The 14,308-nt window shown below is 45.3% G+C and overlaps 1 protein-coding gene across 2 annotated transcripts; it reads left to right on the top strand.

Annotated features, from left to right (window-relative positions):
• The first annotated feature begins 6,182 nt into the window (after window positions 1-6,182).
• Window positions 6,183-13,071, top strand: egr3 (early growth response 3). Of its 2 annotated transcripts, none has more exons than XM_076990273.1 (2): window positions 6,183-6,531; window positions 10,011-13,071. In XM_076990273.1, the coding sequence occupies exons 1-2, from the start codon at window positions 6,525-6,527 to the stop codon at window positions 11,183-11,185; spliced, it is 1,182 nt and encodes a 393-aa protein (XP_076846388.1). In that variant the 5' UTR covers window positions 6,183-6,524; the 3' UTR covers window positions 11,186-13,071. The 2 variants fall into 2 exon arrangements, with proteins under 2 accessions (XP_076846388.1, XP_076846387.1); XM_076990272.1 differs by having other exon boundaries at window positions 6,185-6,678.
• Window positions 13,072-14,308: the final 1,237 nt, after the last annotated feature.

Genomic DNA, 14,308 nt, shown 5'->3' with positions numbered 1-14,308 from the left:
ACTAAAATGTAGAACTTTTTAAATAGTTGTGATGGGATATATCAGTAGCAGATCATTTACACCTTGAAGCTGTATCATAATTTGCGATTGTATAGCATAATTTAAAAAGATGCTTGTTTAACGTAATGCAGACAATAACAAATCAGTAAAATCATGCCACAAGGATATTGAAGACGGAAAGTGGAAAGTTGGGTCTGGAACAAAAGATTGTGTGTGTGTGTGTGTGTGTAGTATTCAGCAGACAGCACCGCACCGTCACCTCTTTTACCCGTGACACTTTGACCGTTGCCAATTGAGCATTAAGAACCTCTCACTGCCATTCTGTCTCACTGCCATGCTGTCTCACTGCCATGCTACCTGTGCTCCTCAGCTCCATTCAGCTTGGGCAGAAGGAGGTAGAGGCATCTGTAGGTTTACATATCAGTCATGCTACACAGGAGACCAAACGTAGTGTGAGGAGCCTCGTCCTGCCAGTATTGTGCCCTTACCTGCACCGTGGACTGAACCCGTTCCCCATAGGAGATGCATCACCACCCACTACACTACACCAGGTTCCAGGGCAGAATGCACCGAAATTGAAATTTGACTAAAAGTGGCTTTTAAATTAATTATGAACTAGTTCATAAAGTTGAAAAAGAATGTCTGACAAACGTAGGTCAAAACAGGTGTGGCAGTTAGCGTAATATCTCCTCAATGTGGCCTTTGTGGCATTGAGCATGACCCTTAACTGTTGTCTCCTCAGCATGACCCCCTGACCTTTATCCTCGATCCCCTGATGTAGACCTTGAGTATTTCTATACCTTCTGCTCATTCCAAGTTACCGGTGCTGAAGCACTATGATAACCGCCCATCAACAAACTTATTTTGCTAAGAGACATAAACAATAATACAACACACACAAAGCACTACCTGATGAATAATGTTCCTACAATATACAGCAGTTGAGGACATTCAGAATACAGTAGTTCAACTTTAAAGGTTTAGGAACCAGTCAGTTTAGTTTCGACAAGTCCCAGCCATGAACTCGTCACAGTAGCTCTGATGCCACCACACAGATCCACTCATGTCACTGGCTGATGGGAAGGTTGCTGTCTGACTCACTGGCATTAGGTCAGTTTAGCCAGAAGTACCACTGCTTATTTATAGCACTGTAATGTGAAGGCAGAAATTGTCCGTGGTGATTGGTTCAGTTCTCACACACCTGTGGGTTGCTCACACTCACCTTTACCTTTGATTTTAATATTGATGAAGAGTGACCCTCAACCGGGGAGAGAGAGAGAGAGAGAGAGAGAGAGAGAGAGAGAGAGAGATAGATAGATAGATAGATAGATAGATAGATAGATAGATAGATAGATAGATAGATAGATAGATAGATAGATAGATTGATTGATTGATTGATTGATTGATTGATTGATTGATTGCAAGATTGCTATATATATAAAATCGACCTTCCATTTAGGAATAAGCAGTGTGCTAATAGCACCGAGGAGTGGACATTTGAATTGGCCTGAATGTGACCTGGAAAGAAACACAGCTAATTTGATTATGTGCCTTAATGGCTTTGTATTTTTCCACTGCGTAGTTAACTAGCCCGGCGCTGCTCGCTTGCCAGCCTGGCACTTCCATGGAATCCCTGTATGCAAAACATGGCCAGGGAAGACGAGTGGTGGTGATGTAACTGAATGGTGTAACAGTTCAAACGGCAACTGCCAGAGCCCTCACTCACCCATAGACCTGCATGTTAGGTTGCTTAAGGAAATGAGGGAGTGTGTGTGTGTGTGTGTGTGTGTGTGTGTGTTGGGGGGGGGGGGGGTTATATTGATAATCATTCCATTCTTAAGGCCCAGTAAAAGACTGGGAAGTGTCCGGACAGCACCAGTGTACCTGGATGGTAATTCCAGTACTCTGAGCACGGAGTTCAGTCCGAGGACGGTTTGGATTCGGGGTCAGGCAAGTCTGTCAGGTGTTCCATCACCAGGACAGGTATTCCAACAAACGTAGGGAGTCATGGCAACATTTTAAAGACGTAAGTGGTAGGATGTCTCCTGTGGTCCTGCACTGATGGTTCTTCTGGTCATTTGAGAGTAGTTCTTTCATCAACCAGCGTATATTGCGTCCACTATATAAGCAGCACTTAATGAAAGACATACAAGGGGTTGTTTATAGAGTCTCTACTATTCTACACTTTATGGAGGATTGATGATTCTTTTTCTGCATGTATGTGTTGCTAGTCTGCATGGATGAGAAAATGTGTAGGCCTGAGAGTGACATTTAGACAGGAATGCGACGAAACTCCCGGGACTTGCCTGATTTCCACAGAAACTGTAAAGAAGCCATATCTTTTCCTGCAGGACAGGATAGTGTAGCTGTGGAGGTATACAGGAGCAGTCAGGACAGAAGCGACTAAATTTAGAAGGAAAATAATAATAATTACAGGGGAGACGAGACTGGATTTTTGTTATATACCTAATGCTAGCAGCCATCTTGTGGTACCACACAAGGCTGTGTCTTAAGTCCAACGTGCGATGTAGAAAGACACACTAGCCCATGAGACAAGCCTGAAAATGATTTCAAGACAAGGCAGGGTTGGAAATATACTGTACCCACAAGCAAAGAATGCAGGAAATGCCCCTTTGAAGAGGCAGTGGAGGGAGTGTACCAATAGGAGCCGGTCCAGACGGTCCAGGGAACACCTGGTCGGAGAGGGCAGTGCGTGACAGTCATATATCACACAGACTTGGTTCTACAAGAGTTCATCAAACCCGACACGTCATGGCACCAGTCAGTGGAAGAAGAAGAAAAAAAAAACTCACTGCTTCCTCTGTGTCTTTCTCTCTCTCTTTTTTTTTTTTGTCTATAAAAAGTGTTATTCAAATGATCCAGTCTCTGTTCTCACTTTCAGTGTTTGTTGCCACAGTGGTCTAACTGCCACCCAACTGGTACCGTGAGTGGGCTTCCTCCTCGATCGGGACTCGGTCTGCCTCCCGAGAGCCCCGCAGGACTGTGCAGGCCTAGGCGTTTTGTAACGGCACACGGTAAAGGGCTCGTGTAGATCACGCTATCGCAAATACAAACCCACTCTCAGACTCCTCTCCACCCCGGCGGTCCGATAAAGGAGGTAAGGAGCCCATGCCCGCCGTGAACAGGCCGGCGGGACGACGGCGCGTCTCAAACCGAAAACGTCCAAAATTCCGATCGTCTCGTTTTGTTGTTTTTTTGGGGGGGGGGGGACGTCAGATTTCACCTGTGCATTAACGAGTATTAATGAGCTGTTCCTCATCTCCGACGAGGGTGAACTGTCCGCATGGCGTGATGTTGTTCAGATCGCCAGGAGAGAGAACTCGCAGGAATCCCCCGATGACAAACACCGCAGCGTCACGATAACGGTTCACCTACATGTTACAACCCACCTAGGCTGTGGCATCGGGCCATTGGATTCCCCCGTGTGTGTGTGTGTGTGTGTGTCTGCGCGTGCGTGTGTGTTTTCATGTCTGTGTTTACTGCGGCCCCTGAAACACGCATGATTCAAACCTTCTCTCCCACTCGCTCTATTTCTGCTTCATTAGGGCCAAGTCTGTCAGCTAATACTACTAAACCACTTTAGTGTCAATCGGCAAAACCGCTCACTCCACAGTTCAGCGTGACGCCGAGGCACAGAGCTGGTTTGGCAAAATTTCAGATGTGAGGGCTCATCTGGGTCAGTGGAGGGCAAAGGTCACGGAGGCACAGGACCGGTACCGCTTCATGTGCTGTGAAAAAATCACGCAGAAGAGGGGAGAAATATATTCTGACTGAAAATGTAGACACCCACCACTGCAAACCAGGGACAAGGGCTCAAATGTTAGAAGCAGCTAGGTTTGCTGCCCTGATTACAGACTTGCTTCTGTCTGTAAAATGTCAGTGGGCTGCAATTTACTGACAGAGATTCCCATCCCCCAGGATTTTATGGCATGGTGAAGAGTGTGAATTTCAGCCCAGTTATGCAGTAGATGTTGTCTGGTAGTTTGGTACCACTGGAGCTTGTTGGGGGCCCTGCTGAAATATTGGGAACCTGTGCTTGATGACAGAACTCTCAGGCCTCTGGGGGGGTTGGAGGGGGGGGGGGACTTATTATTCTTCTGTGCATTTTTGGTATATCAGTTGACAGGCTTGTAGCCAGCATGCAGATGTCAACCTGATTTGCAGTCCAAATTGTAACTTTATCTTTTCTTTCTTTCTCTCTCTCTCTCTCCCTCTCTCTCCCGCTCTCTCTCTCTCTCCGTATTGCATCAGCATCCGTTACAGCACTTGCATGGCAGCCTGGTGCTCCACTCAGTGTGGGTAATAAGAGAGCGTTGCTCACTGATTGGCCTTCGCTCCGGAGTGGAGAATTTTAGCTGGACACATGAGAAGTCTCATGGGACTCTCTGCCCTCCTAATTGGGCTGTGTACAGTCAAGTGTGTCAACCTACACACAGTTATATATAATAATAATGATTATTAGGTTGTTTTTTTTTTTTGTATTCTTGTATTTTGTATTTTTCCATTAGGCATATGAAACTTTATGGAGATGAGATTTCATCACATTAAAAATGGTTTATTACTTTGTCTAATAATGTATATACGATATTAATGTTTTAAATGATGTTATAGATATCAGTTCTTGTGGTTTTTGTAGTTTTTTTGCATTTAGTATTGTAGGTTGTAGAATTGTTTTCCTTTAATTCTGCCGCTCCGCGGTATGAAGGCACGCTTGGCACCGGTCCAGGCCTACGTCGGCATTGATGGTTTTATAGTTTTGTTGTGTGTGTGTGTGTGTGTTAGTCTCCTGTAACCAAATATAACCACCACTAAACAACAAAACCTTAGTTCGAAGTACTTGAAATAAAGTGACCGATAAGATATTTTTCTCTCTGGATGCTAAATGAATGAAACACAACCCATGACGTTTGGACTCTGCGGTTCCTTTAATGGCTGCGGGTTCCGATCGCTTTTCCACCAGTTTGCTACACCGGAACTTTACTAACCAAATAAAGACGCCGAGAGGCGGTTCCGGATAAGCGCCTTATTTGGAGTTTCCACTTCAGCGGCGAACTTAGCGCTCCGAGCCAAAGCCAAGCCCACGGATTTGCTGGGCGCTTGCAATATTTACAAGCGATTAACTCTGGCAATTGCTGTCTTTGTGAGCCACTGTTGCTGCTGTTGCTTTCGGGTGCCTGCTGTACACTCATTGATCGGGACTGGGCACCAGTGTTTAGGAATGATTTTACTGTGTTTGCCAATTACAGCAGTTATTAAATGCGAAGTGCTTGTTTTCCCGTTGAGACTGTTCGTAGTGTTAGTGGATCCCTGCTCACCAATCCCACGTTCGTTTACTGCAGTGCAAACGTCTTTCTTCTACCAGATCTGGTTTGCATTGCGCCTTCTGAACAGACTGTCGTTGCAGACACAAGTGGTAACAAGTGGCCTTTGGAAATACTTATAATGAATATGAATGAAACGATGAAGGTCACTGACATGCGTCCGCAGACTTGCGGCCTGGTCACTACAGGCTGTAATGGACCAGAGCGCATGTGTGCGTTATTTGAGCGCAGGGCCATGTCCACTCCACTCTGGCCATTCATATCAGGTCCAGTTATTTACCAAACCTTCATGAGATGAGATTCACAGCCCAAAGATTTTAGGGGCCGTGATCCCTGCTTATAAGATGTCTCTTATAAATTCACAACGTCTGTGGTCGTATTGAAGCATTTTAATCTATAGCCTGGAGCTGTCTGTAACGGTAGTGCGCGCACGAATGTAGCCTGTGCATAATGTAACTGTGCATGTGTTATCTGTTCAGTGTTAGATACTGTAACAATGGAAATAGTGCAAAAATATGAACCGACGGAGGCGCAGTTCATCACTGCGCGCATCGCCGCGCAACGCACGTTTTTACTCTTGCCATTTTAAAACCAGTCTCACTTCACTTTACATTCGCAGACACACCAAATTGACTCTTCACAATCCCGCTATTGCGAAAACCTTAACCGCTCCTCTCTATGGTGTCGGGTTCTTCACACCGTCTTCCTGCTCGCGACACTAATGTTCCACTATGAGGCGCTTCCATGTGACGCTCCGAGCGCCAGCGCGCTTTGTGTGTCCATATATGGGCATCTACGTCACGCACTCGTTCCGTCCCCCTATTTAACAAGAAAGCGTTGGAGTTCCCTGCACGAGCGCTACTGCGAGACGCGCTACATTCGTGCAATCACCACCAACATCGCTCCACTGCTTCAGAGACTTTCGGCAAAAATAAGCAATTACAGAAATACAAAAAAAAAAAACGAGTTGAGACGTCGTTTCAGCAAAAGACAAATCCGAATTGTGTCCACCGGGAACTTGGGATACAATCACGAGGGATTTTTATTATTTTTCTCTTTTCCTTTGACTAATTTTCATTTCGCCTTTAGATATCAGAGAAAAACGCACGGGAGCCTGGAGACCGCAGACGCGTCGTTGTGGATACCCGTGCGCTGTCATTGATGACAAAGTGATTAACTGCTATGACAGGTAAATTGGTGGATAAGCTTCCCTTTACCATGAGCAGTTTAATCAACACGATACCTGACAGCCTTTACCCTGAAGAAGACATTCCGACTTCTATGAACATTTTCACCAACACGGACTCTATTTCGCACTACTCGCAGATGAACGCAGGTAAGCGTCTAACTTCAGGATGGATGTGTAATAGTTACAGCTAGAAAATCGCGCTGCGCGTTGCGGTAGGCGCTCGTTGTTCACCGGATTATAATGTAATCTGCGCCCATAGACGAGGCAACAGTTGTCTCCCAGTGTGATGTGCGCCTTTCCAAACGCGCCTGTGTAGGTTACCTGTCCAAGAACATCGCTCATTTCAATACACCTGATGGCTGAGAGTGAGTGTGTGGGAACTTTGTAAGCTGTATTCACATATAAGCCCCATCACACATGAAGCATATTCGGTAAGGTGTGCTTGTCGGTGTGGGCGTCCATACAGCTCCATCGCTCCTGATCTATATGAGGAGAACAGGCCGTGTACCCTCGTCAAGATTTTGATAAAGCTTCACCGTAACATTGACCCGGGTCTTCTCCAGGTGTAGTTTCTACCTGCTTTATAATGTTTCAATCACGTGATAGGAGTCCGCGGAGGACAGGTGATGTCGGCCCTTTACGGTCGCGCTTTCTGGGACCGTTCGGCTCGGGAGCGTTTCGTTCAGGTTAGAAATGTGTCATTCATATTTGACAGTACCCGAAAATACATCGAGTAAAACAAAATCTCTAAAATCAGTATTTTAAATGTAAGTATTGTTCTCTGATTACATTTCTCAAGTCCCCTTCCAACTATTAATAAATAAAATGACTATATATCTATTAATGTTGTATTGATTAATATTATTCCTTGAGTGTAAACATTTCGATTAGTCAGTGTTTGCTATAGGCCTAATGTATTCGAGCTGCCCTCGCCTCCGCATTCACCCAGAGTCGTAGGTGGGCGTTCGTCGGCGCGCGCTGTTTTCAAAATTTCGCGTGCCACGCTTCACACGTGCGATGCGCCACTTACGACAAAAACGGACTTAAACAAAAACTACACCAACAATCGTAAAGAGTTACCGTGCGGTCCGTTCACGCGCTTCGTTTTAGTCTCGCACGAGGACCTGCCCAACACCTATTCCTGTCTATACCTATAACTTCTTTAGAAAATGCTATATATATTGATAATGAATCATTTATTTTCCTTTTAACTAATATATATATATATATATATATATATATATATATATATATATATATATATATATATATATATATATATATATATATATATATATATATATTCGAATCGTGACAAAACCATATGTATTTTATAATTATATATTTTATAAATTTTATATAATACATAAATAAGCTATGAATTTGTTATAATATATTTTATAATTATTCAATACTGCCAATTAAGGAATTACAAAAATTAGCAAATAATCATATAATCATATAAATAATTGCTCTAAATGCATAAAATAGGATCTGACCATGTATATTTTTGGTCTCGTAACAGTTTCTCAGTTCAAGTGTAAAATGCGTGCGGCAACAAACAGAAACAACAGAAAAGATTTAGTCTCTCAAATAGTAGAAAATGTGACAGGATAACATCACATCCGCCTTCGCGTGCGTGGAGATTTGGGCTGTTCACAAGAGTCATTGATGTGGTACGGGCAATTTTGTTTCCATGTCAAGTCACAAGTACTTTCCTTAACCGCGGTAGATACATCTGATTATTGTTTATTGTTAAAACTATAGCAAATTAATTGTATATTGACCTGAGGAAGGTCACCGTGTTGTTTGAACTAGCAGCCAGATAGGTTCATTAACCCATGAAAGATAATTAAATAAGCAAATAAATAAACAAATGATCGCAAAAGTCATTCCACAACAAACCTTCGTGGCAGGTAACGAGGAACCTGAACGCGCGAGAGCTTGCTTGAGAAAACATTACTCGACTGAGAACACATATAGCCTGCACAAAATAATGTGAGCAAGATATTACTAGAAAATATCTCTAATTTTTCCTCTAAAATTAAAGGCAACATTGTCCTCTGTACGTGTCAAGCCTCGTGCGTTTCATGCAGTTATGATTATCCATGGACTGACATGGGCGCCTCAGTTTAATACAATGAAATGAACACTCCTGCGTTTATTTTTAGCGCACTTATTTACCTGCGTTACCGCAAGAACCTTTCAGAATAACGAATTTCTCTGGACGCATCCTCTATTTGAGATTATAACTCTCAAGATATTTCAGATTCTGCTAGCAAGCCCTGCTATGACATGACAAAGAACCCTAAAACATTAATAATAATGTTTGTTTAAATTCCAATATTACAAATGATGAAAATAAAATTGTACAGGAGAGAAAGCACAGATTTAGCTGTGTACATTTTAAAATCTGATGGAAAAGCTACCCCGGCTTTTGTCTTTTCTATGAGTTTGTTCCCTCAAAGACAACGAACCAATGGACTTTTGCACACATGTGTGTGTCTTGTGCAGAATAGATGTGAACAACAGCTGTAATTTTGGTTTAGTTTGTTCCCACCATAAATCAGATTTCGGTATATACGCTGTGATTACTGTAAGTATGTGTTCAGGCACAAACACGAGTCCAGTGGGCCATCATAAGGCTTGGGGTTTTTTTTTTTTTTGAGGGTGGGTAATCTTTTTATATGAACATTTTATAATTGGACTTCACAGAATTTCGTGTGATTACATATATAAAAATGCATGTATTAAAATATTCTGAAGCAGTAAATGTACTTAGAAGATTAAAAATAATGATCCCATGTGTCGTGTTTAGTGTCACTCTCTCTGGATACACAGGATTGCCAAGTCCTGTGTTCAAGTTCATGTCTAGAATCTAGAGTCTGTGAAAAACATGTGTGTGCGTGTGCATGTGTATATGTGTGTGTGTGTGTGTGTGTGTATGAGATGACACTCTGCTGTGCAGAGAATCCTCACTGTCAACAGATATGCTCTTCTTCTGAAGGACACATTGTAGTTTGGAACCTGAGAGAGAATGCGAGAGAGAGAGAGATAAAAAAGAGGGATAGAGAGACGGAGGGAGGAACATTGGGTGGAGGGGATATTTACTTCAGTCTTGAGTCAGTCCACAAACTTTTTTTCCTCGGTCATAGATCTAATTATTTTCAGCTCAGTTTTCCTCCACTGGACTGACCTGAGATTGTTCTCGTTTCTCTTCGGGAACACACAGTTAACAGAGGTACGCAAATACGTTACGTTGTGTAAGCAACGTAGGAGCCACGTTAAAATCAAGCCAGCGTGATTAGAACGGTCTGCGGCTGTAGTTTGCGGCTGTAGTTTGCGGCTGTAGTTTGCACCAGCGCTGTGCTTCTGCACCACAGTTCCCAGAGTTCTTTGTGTCTTTGATAGTGATTTCAGAGCGGAGGGGCTTTTGTTGGACTGCTTCCTTCTCCACTGACTCTTGTGTGTTCTTGCAGATAATATCATGGATTTGGGGATGGGAGCAGACAAGAACAGCGGTGAGATCCAGTACGGCTCCAACAGCTTCCAGTCGAGTCGAAGTGGGCAGACGGTCACCTATTTGGGCAAGTTCGCCTTCGACACCCCTCCGTCCGGAGGCATCAGCGGATCGGGCTGGTGCCCCGACAACAACATCATCAGCCTGGTGAGCGCCGGCATCCTGGGAGTGTCTCCGTCGCCCGGCAACATCACCACGCAGACGTCGTCGTCGGGCGGCAGCATGGGAGGCCAGTCGTCGGACATCGAGCAGGTGTACGCCCCGCCCCTCCCCGCCTACTCCACCTGCGGCGAGATGTACCAGGACCAGGTGTCGTTCCACCACAGCCCGGCCACGTCCTCCACCCTCCCCTACGCCGCCTCCGACTACCACGCCTCCTCCAAACCCGCCGTAGACAGCAGCCTCTTCTCCATGATCCCCGACTACAACCTCTTCCACCACCAGGGCGAGGTCGGCGTGATGGAACACAAGCCCTTTCAGTCCATGGACCCCATCCGGGTCAACCCGCCGCCCATCACGCCCCTGGAGACCATCCGGGCGTTTAAGGACAAACAGCAGATCCACCCCAGCTTCCTGGCCGGGCAGCAACACGTGTCCCAGCACCACCAGGCGCCCCAGACGCTCGCCCTGAAACCCATCCGCCCGCGCAAGTACCCCAACCGGCCGAGCAAGACCCCCGTGCACGAGCGGCCGCACGCCTGCCCGGCGGAGAACTGCGACAGGCGCTTCTCTCGCTCGGACGAGCTGACCCGTCACCTGCGCATCCACACGGGCCACAAGCCCTTCCAATGCCGGATCTGCATGCGCTCGTTCAGCCGGAGCGACCACCTGACCACGCACATCCGCACGCACACTGGCGAGAAGCCCTTCTCCTGCGAGTTCTGTGGACGCAAGTTCGCCCGCAGCGACGAACGCAAGCGTCACGCCAAGGTGCACCTCAAGCAGAAGGACAAGAAACCGGCAGACAAAGCCGGAGGTGTCGGGCCCGGGGTCGGGGCCGGGGTCGGGCCCGGGGTCGGGGCAGGGGTCGGGGCCGGGGTCGGGCCTGCCGGCAGCCACCCCTCCCCCCCCACCTCCTGCGGGAGTGTCGGGCAGAGCAGTGCTAACATCCTGACTGTGACCACGTGTGCGTAGGGGACAACGGACCCCTCTCTGCTGTCAGATAAGAACCCAGAGGACGAACCCGAGACCTTTTCCTTCCTTCTGAAAGGCCTGGCTATCGACACGCCTCTCCCTCTCTTCGTGTACCGGTTCATTCGTTATGGTTTTCGATGTTTATTTTTGAAGATGGCATCGTCACTGTCACCCCCCCCCCCCCCCCAACGTTTGCTTTAGGTCAAGCTAGTGGGCCTCAGGGAAGGACGGCACTGGTGTTTTACTGCAGGGAGACGACGGCACAGGAGGAGCTGAGACAGGGACAGCTAGTTCGTCCCAACACAAGGAGACGTGTGTATGGGAAAAGCATTACGGGCTCAGGGAGCCCCCCCCTTCCAGCTCCTGGGACCTACTTAATCCCTTCATATTTCAGTTTGGGTTAAATTAGTTTTATTTTTTTATTATAATTTTTTTTTTAATACAGTATGGTATAAAATACAAGGTGAGGCATCCGAGTTGTTTTTTGTTTGTTTGCTTGTTTGTTTGTTTTTACAATGTATTCTTTTGGCCATCGTTAGCTTGTCCAGTTTTTAAAAGTGCAATTTCATTTACTCAGTGTTGTTACCTTGTTTGTGCTGCTTGTTTGTTTTTAAAAAAATCTGCCTGTTATATATTTAATTGAATTTTTTTTTCTTCAAAAAGATGTGCCAAATCTGTTGACATACTACAGCCAACATTTTTGTTGCTTTAGTCCATGTGAGTGTACCAGAGATTATACTTGAGCTGTTGAAGAGTCTGTTTCATATGGTGGTTTTAAGGGAAAACCTTTGCATTTAGTATCATACGGTTCTGAGCGAGTCGCTGAGTTTAAGCTTCAAGTGGGTGTTATTTCTGTGATTAGGCTGCATTATCAAATCCCACCAGTACAGTTAAGGGATCTGGGTGCATTTTGTGAACAGCAACAGATTGCCTGTACAAAACAAAACACCAAAAAAAAAACATCAGACAAAGAAACAAAAGAGAAAGATGAAAATAGTCAAATAAAATTTACTTCAAGCACTTAATCTGATGTGTAAAAAGGCCAGACAATACAGATTCTTTAATAATTTGTCGTTGAAAATCAAACATGCAGCAAATTCTTCTGCAGTTATTTTTTTATTTTCGGGCCTTTCGCCTGCATGCATCTAGTGTCGGTAGCATGTCGTGGTTTGGCACTGAAGCGCAGGTTGCCGTAATGATTTCGGGGAACCTTACAGCAATATGTGTGTCCATCCCGATGTTATACTGAGAGCTGACGAAAGAAATCATATGAAATGTGAAATATGAGCTACTGGCATGTCTCCCGTGCAACGTGTGTCGTTACGGTGCTCGTGTCTGCACCGTTACCGTCGTCGGCGTGTTGTGTGGCATGCACACCGGCCACCCCGTGCACTTCCTGGTCTCTTTATCTTCCAAGATTTTCTCCTTTTCCTTTCCACGTTTCATGCAGATTGCATATGCAGCGTCCATTTTAGTAGAGACGTGCCATCTGGAATTAAGGAGAGACCTGTGAGCTTTAGCAATGGCTGTGAGCACGGAGGGCGTCCGATGCTCGGTGTTTTTAACTGACTGGAGTCTGTCAGCTATATGCATGCACTTCCAGATGACTTTGGATGAAATACAGTTTAGACTTTTTTTTTTTGTTTGTTTGTTTGTTTTTACAGCTCTGAGGGGCGGCAACAGTAATGTGGTATCTCCACAGTTACCCATATTTGGAGCACACTGGGAGATTCTGAACTATCATGTCATGGAATGAGAGGCGTGATTTTTTTGTACAGTGGCTTATATGAACATATTACTACGTGTTTTCTACTAAGAATGTACAGTAAAAAAAAAAAGCAACATGCTTCAGTATTACGGTGTGTCCGTGTACACGCGTGTGCAAACGTGCGCGTACACACACGCCTGCGCGCTCCGATTTTACATTGACTGGATGTGAATGAGGAGGGTGTGCTACGATACATTTCTAGAGAAGACGACTGTGTACATAGTTTAGAGTGTTTTTTAACTGTGAGAGAGGTGTGGGTTGTTTCTTATGTTGCACCCCGCGAAGTCTCAAATATTGTTTTGTGCATAATACACAAAGACTGAGATGGAGACACACTGAATGATGTGTTTATTAAATAAATAAACAATAAGGTTATTTGGAAAAAAACCCTTGTGTATCGTAATATCTTACACTCTCCCGACTAGAAAAATCCAAACTCTGCATGACTAGACAGTAAAAATCAAATAAACCAGACAAATTTAGTAATTTAGTAATTATCACCATTGCCAGATATATTACAGCAGTATGGAGGGAGGTGGTGATGACGTCGCCTGTGCTTCTGTTTGAACGTGCAGGCATCAAAGGCAAAAGCGCGTGAGCGTGTGGACCTTCTAGGAGGAGAGATGATGAGATGATGCCTGCCCACATCAGCAGTGCCCACGGCAGCCCTAAACCCACGCTCGCGCTTGTCCTCGCGCACGGCTCTCGTGCTGTAGGCCCGAGCGCCATGGCGCGCCCCTGCTCGCGCTCTGATTAAGGAGACCTCCGCCGGCTCCTCCGTGCCTGTCTCCGGTTTCCCTCAATGAACGACCGTAGGAGTTGTTTCAGCAAATCAGCCTATGTAAACTAGGCTGACTAAACTCAAGAGTTTATCAGCATTAATTAGTATTCCCTGGGTCTGATTCATAGGGGCCCTCCGTTTAGTTTGCTTGCCTGAATAAGACATTAATTCATGGCCATGCGGCTCCCGTTTTAACGGTTGTCTATATCGTAGTGAGTCACAGGTGCAGACGTTGTCGGGAGACTGCAGCACTTGTCGTAACCAAGGAGGTGATCCCATCAGCACTGGCGTCTGTTTTTAAACTAAAGAGCAATTTTGAATGTAAACACAGGCTTGTTTCTGTTGGAGTTATGCACCGATTTGGTTCTTAATGTCAACGCTGCTTGTGTGTGTGTGTGTGCGTGCGTGCGTGCGTGCGTGCGTGCGTGTGTGTGTGTGTGCATCTAAAATCTTTGCTGTGAGAGAAGAGAAATGAATTGCATGAATAGGTTATTCTCTCTTAGGGGAGGAGCAAAAGTTGAACCTCTTCATCGATCTGCTTTATGTTCTCTCTTGGATCCCTACAGATTCATCT

This window comes from Brachyhypopomus gauderio, unplaced genomic scaffold (genome assembly GCF_052324685.1).
Source record: "Brachyhypopomus gauderio isolate BG-103 unplaced genomic scaffold, BGAUD_0.2 sc74, whole genome shotgun sequence".
Lineage (NCBI taxonomy): Eukaryota > Metazoa > Chordata > Actinopteri > Gymnotiformes > Hypopomidae > Brachyhypopomus > Brachyhypopomus gauderio.
Note: the sequence above shows the minus strand (reverse complement) of the source record. Positions and strands in the feature narration are given on the sequence as shown.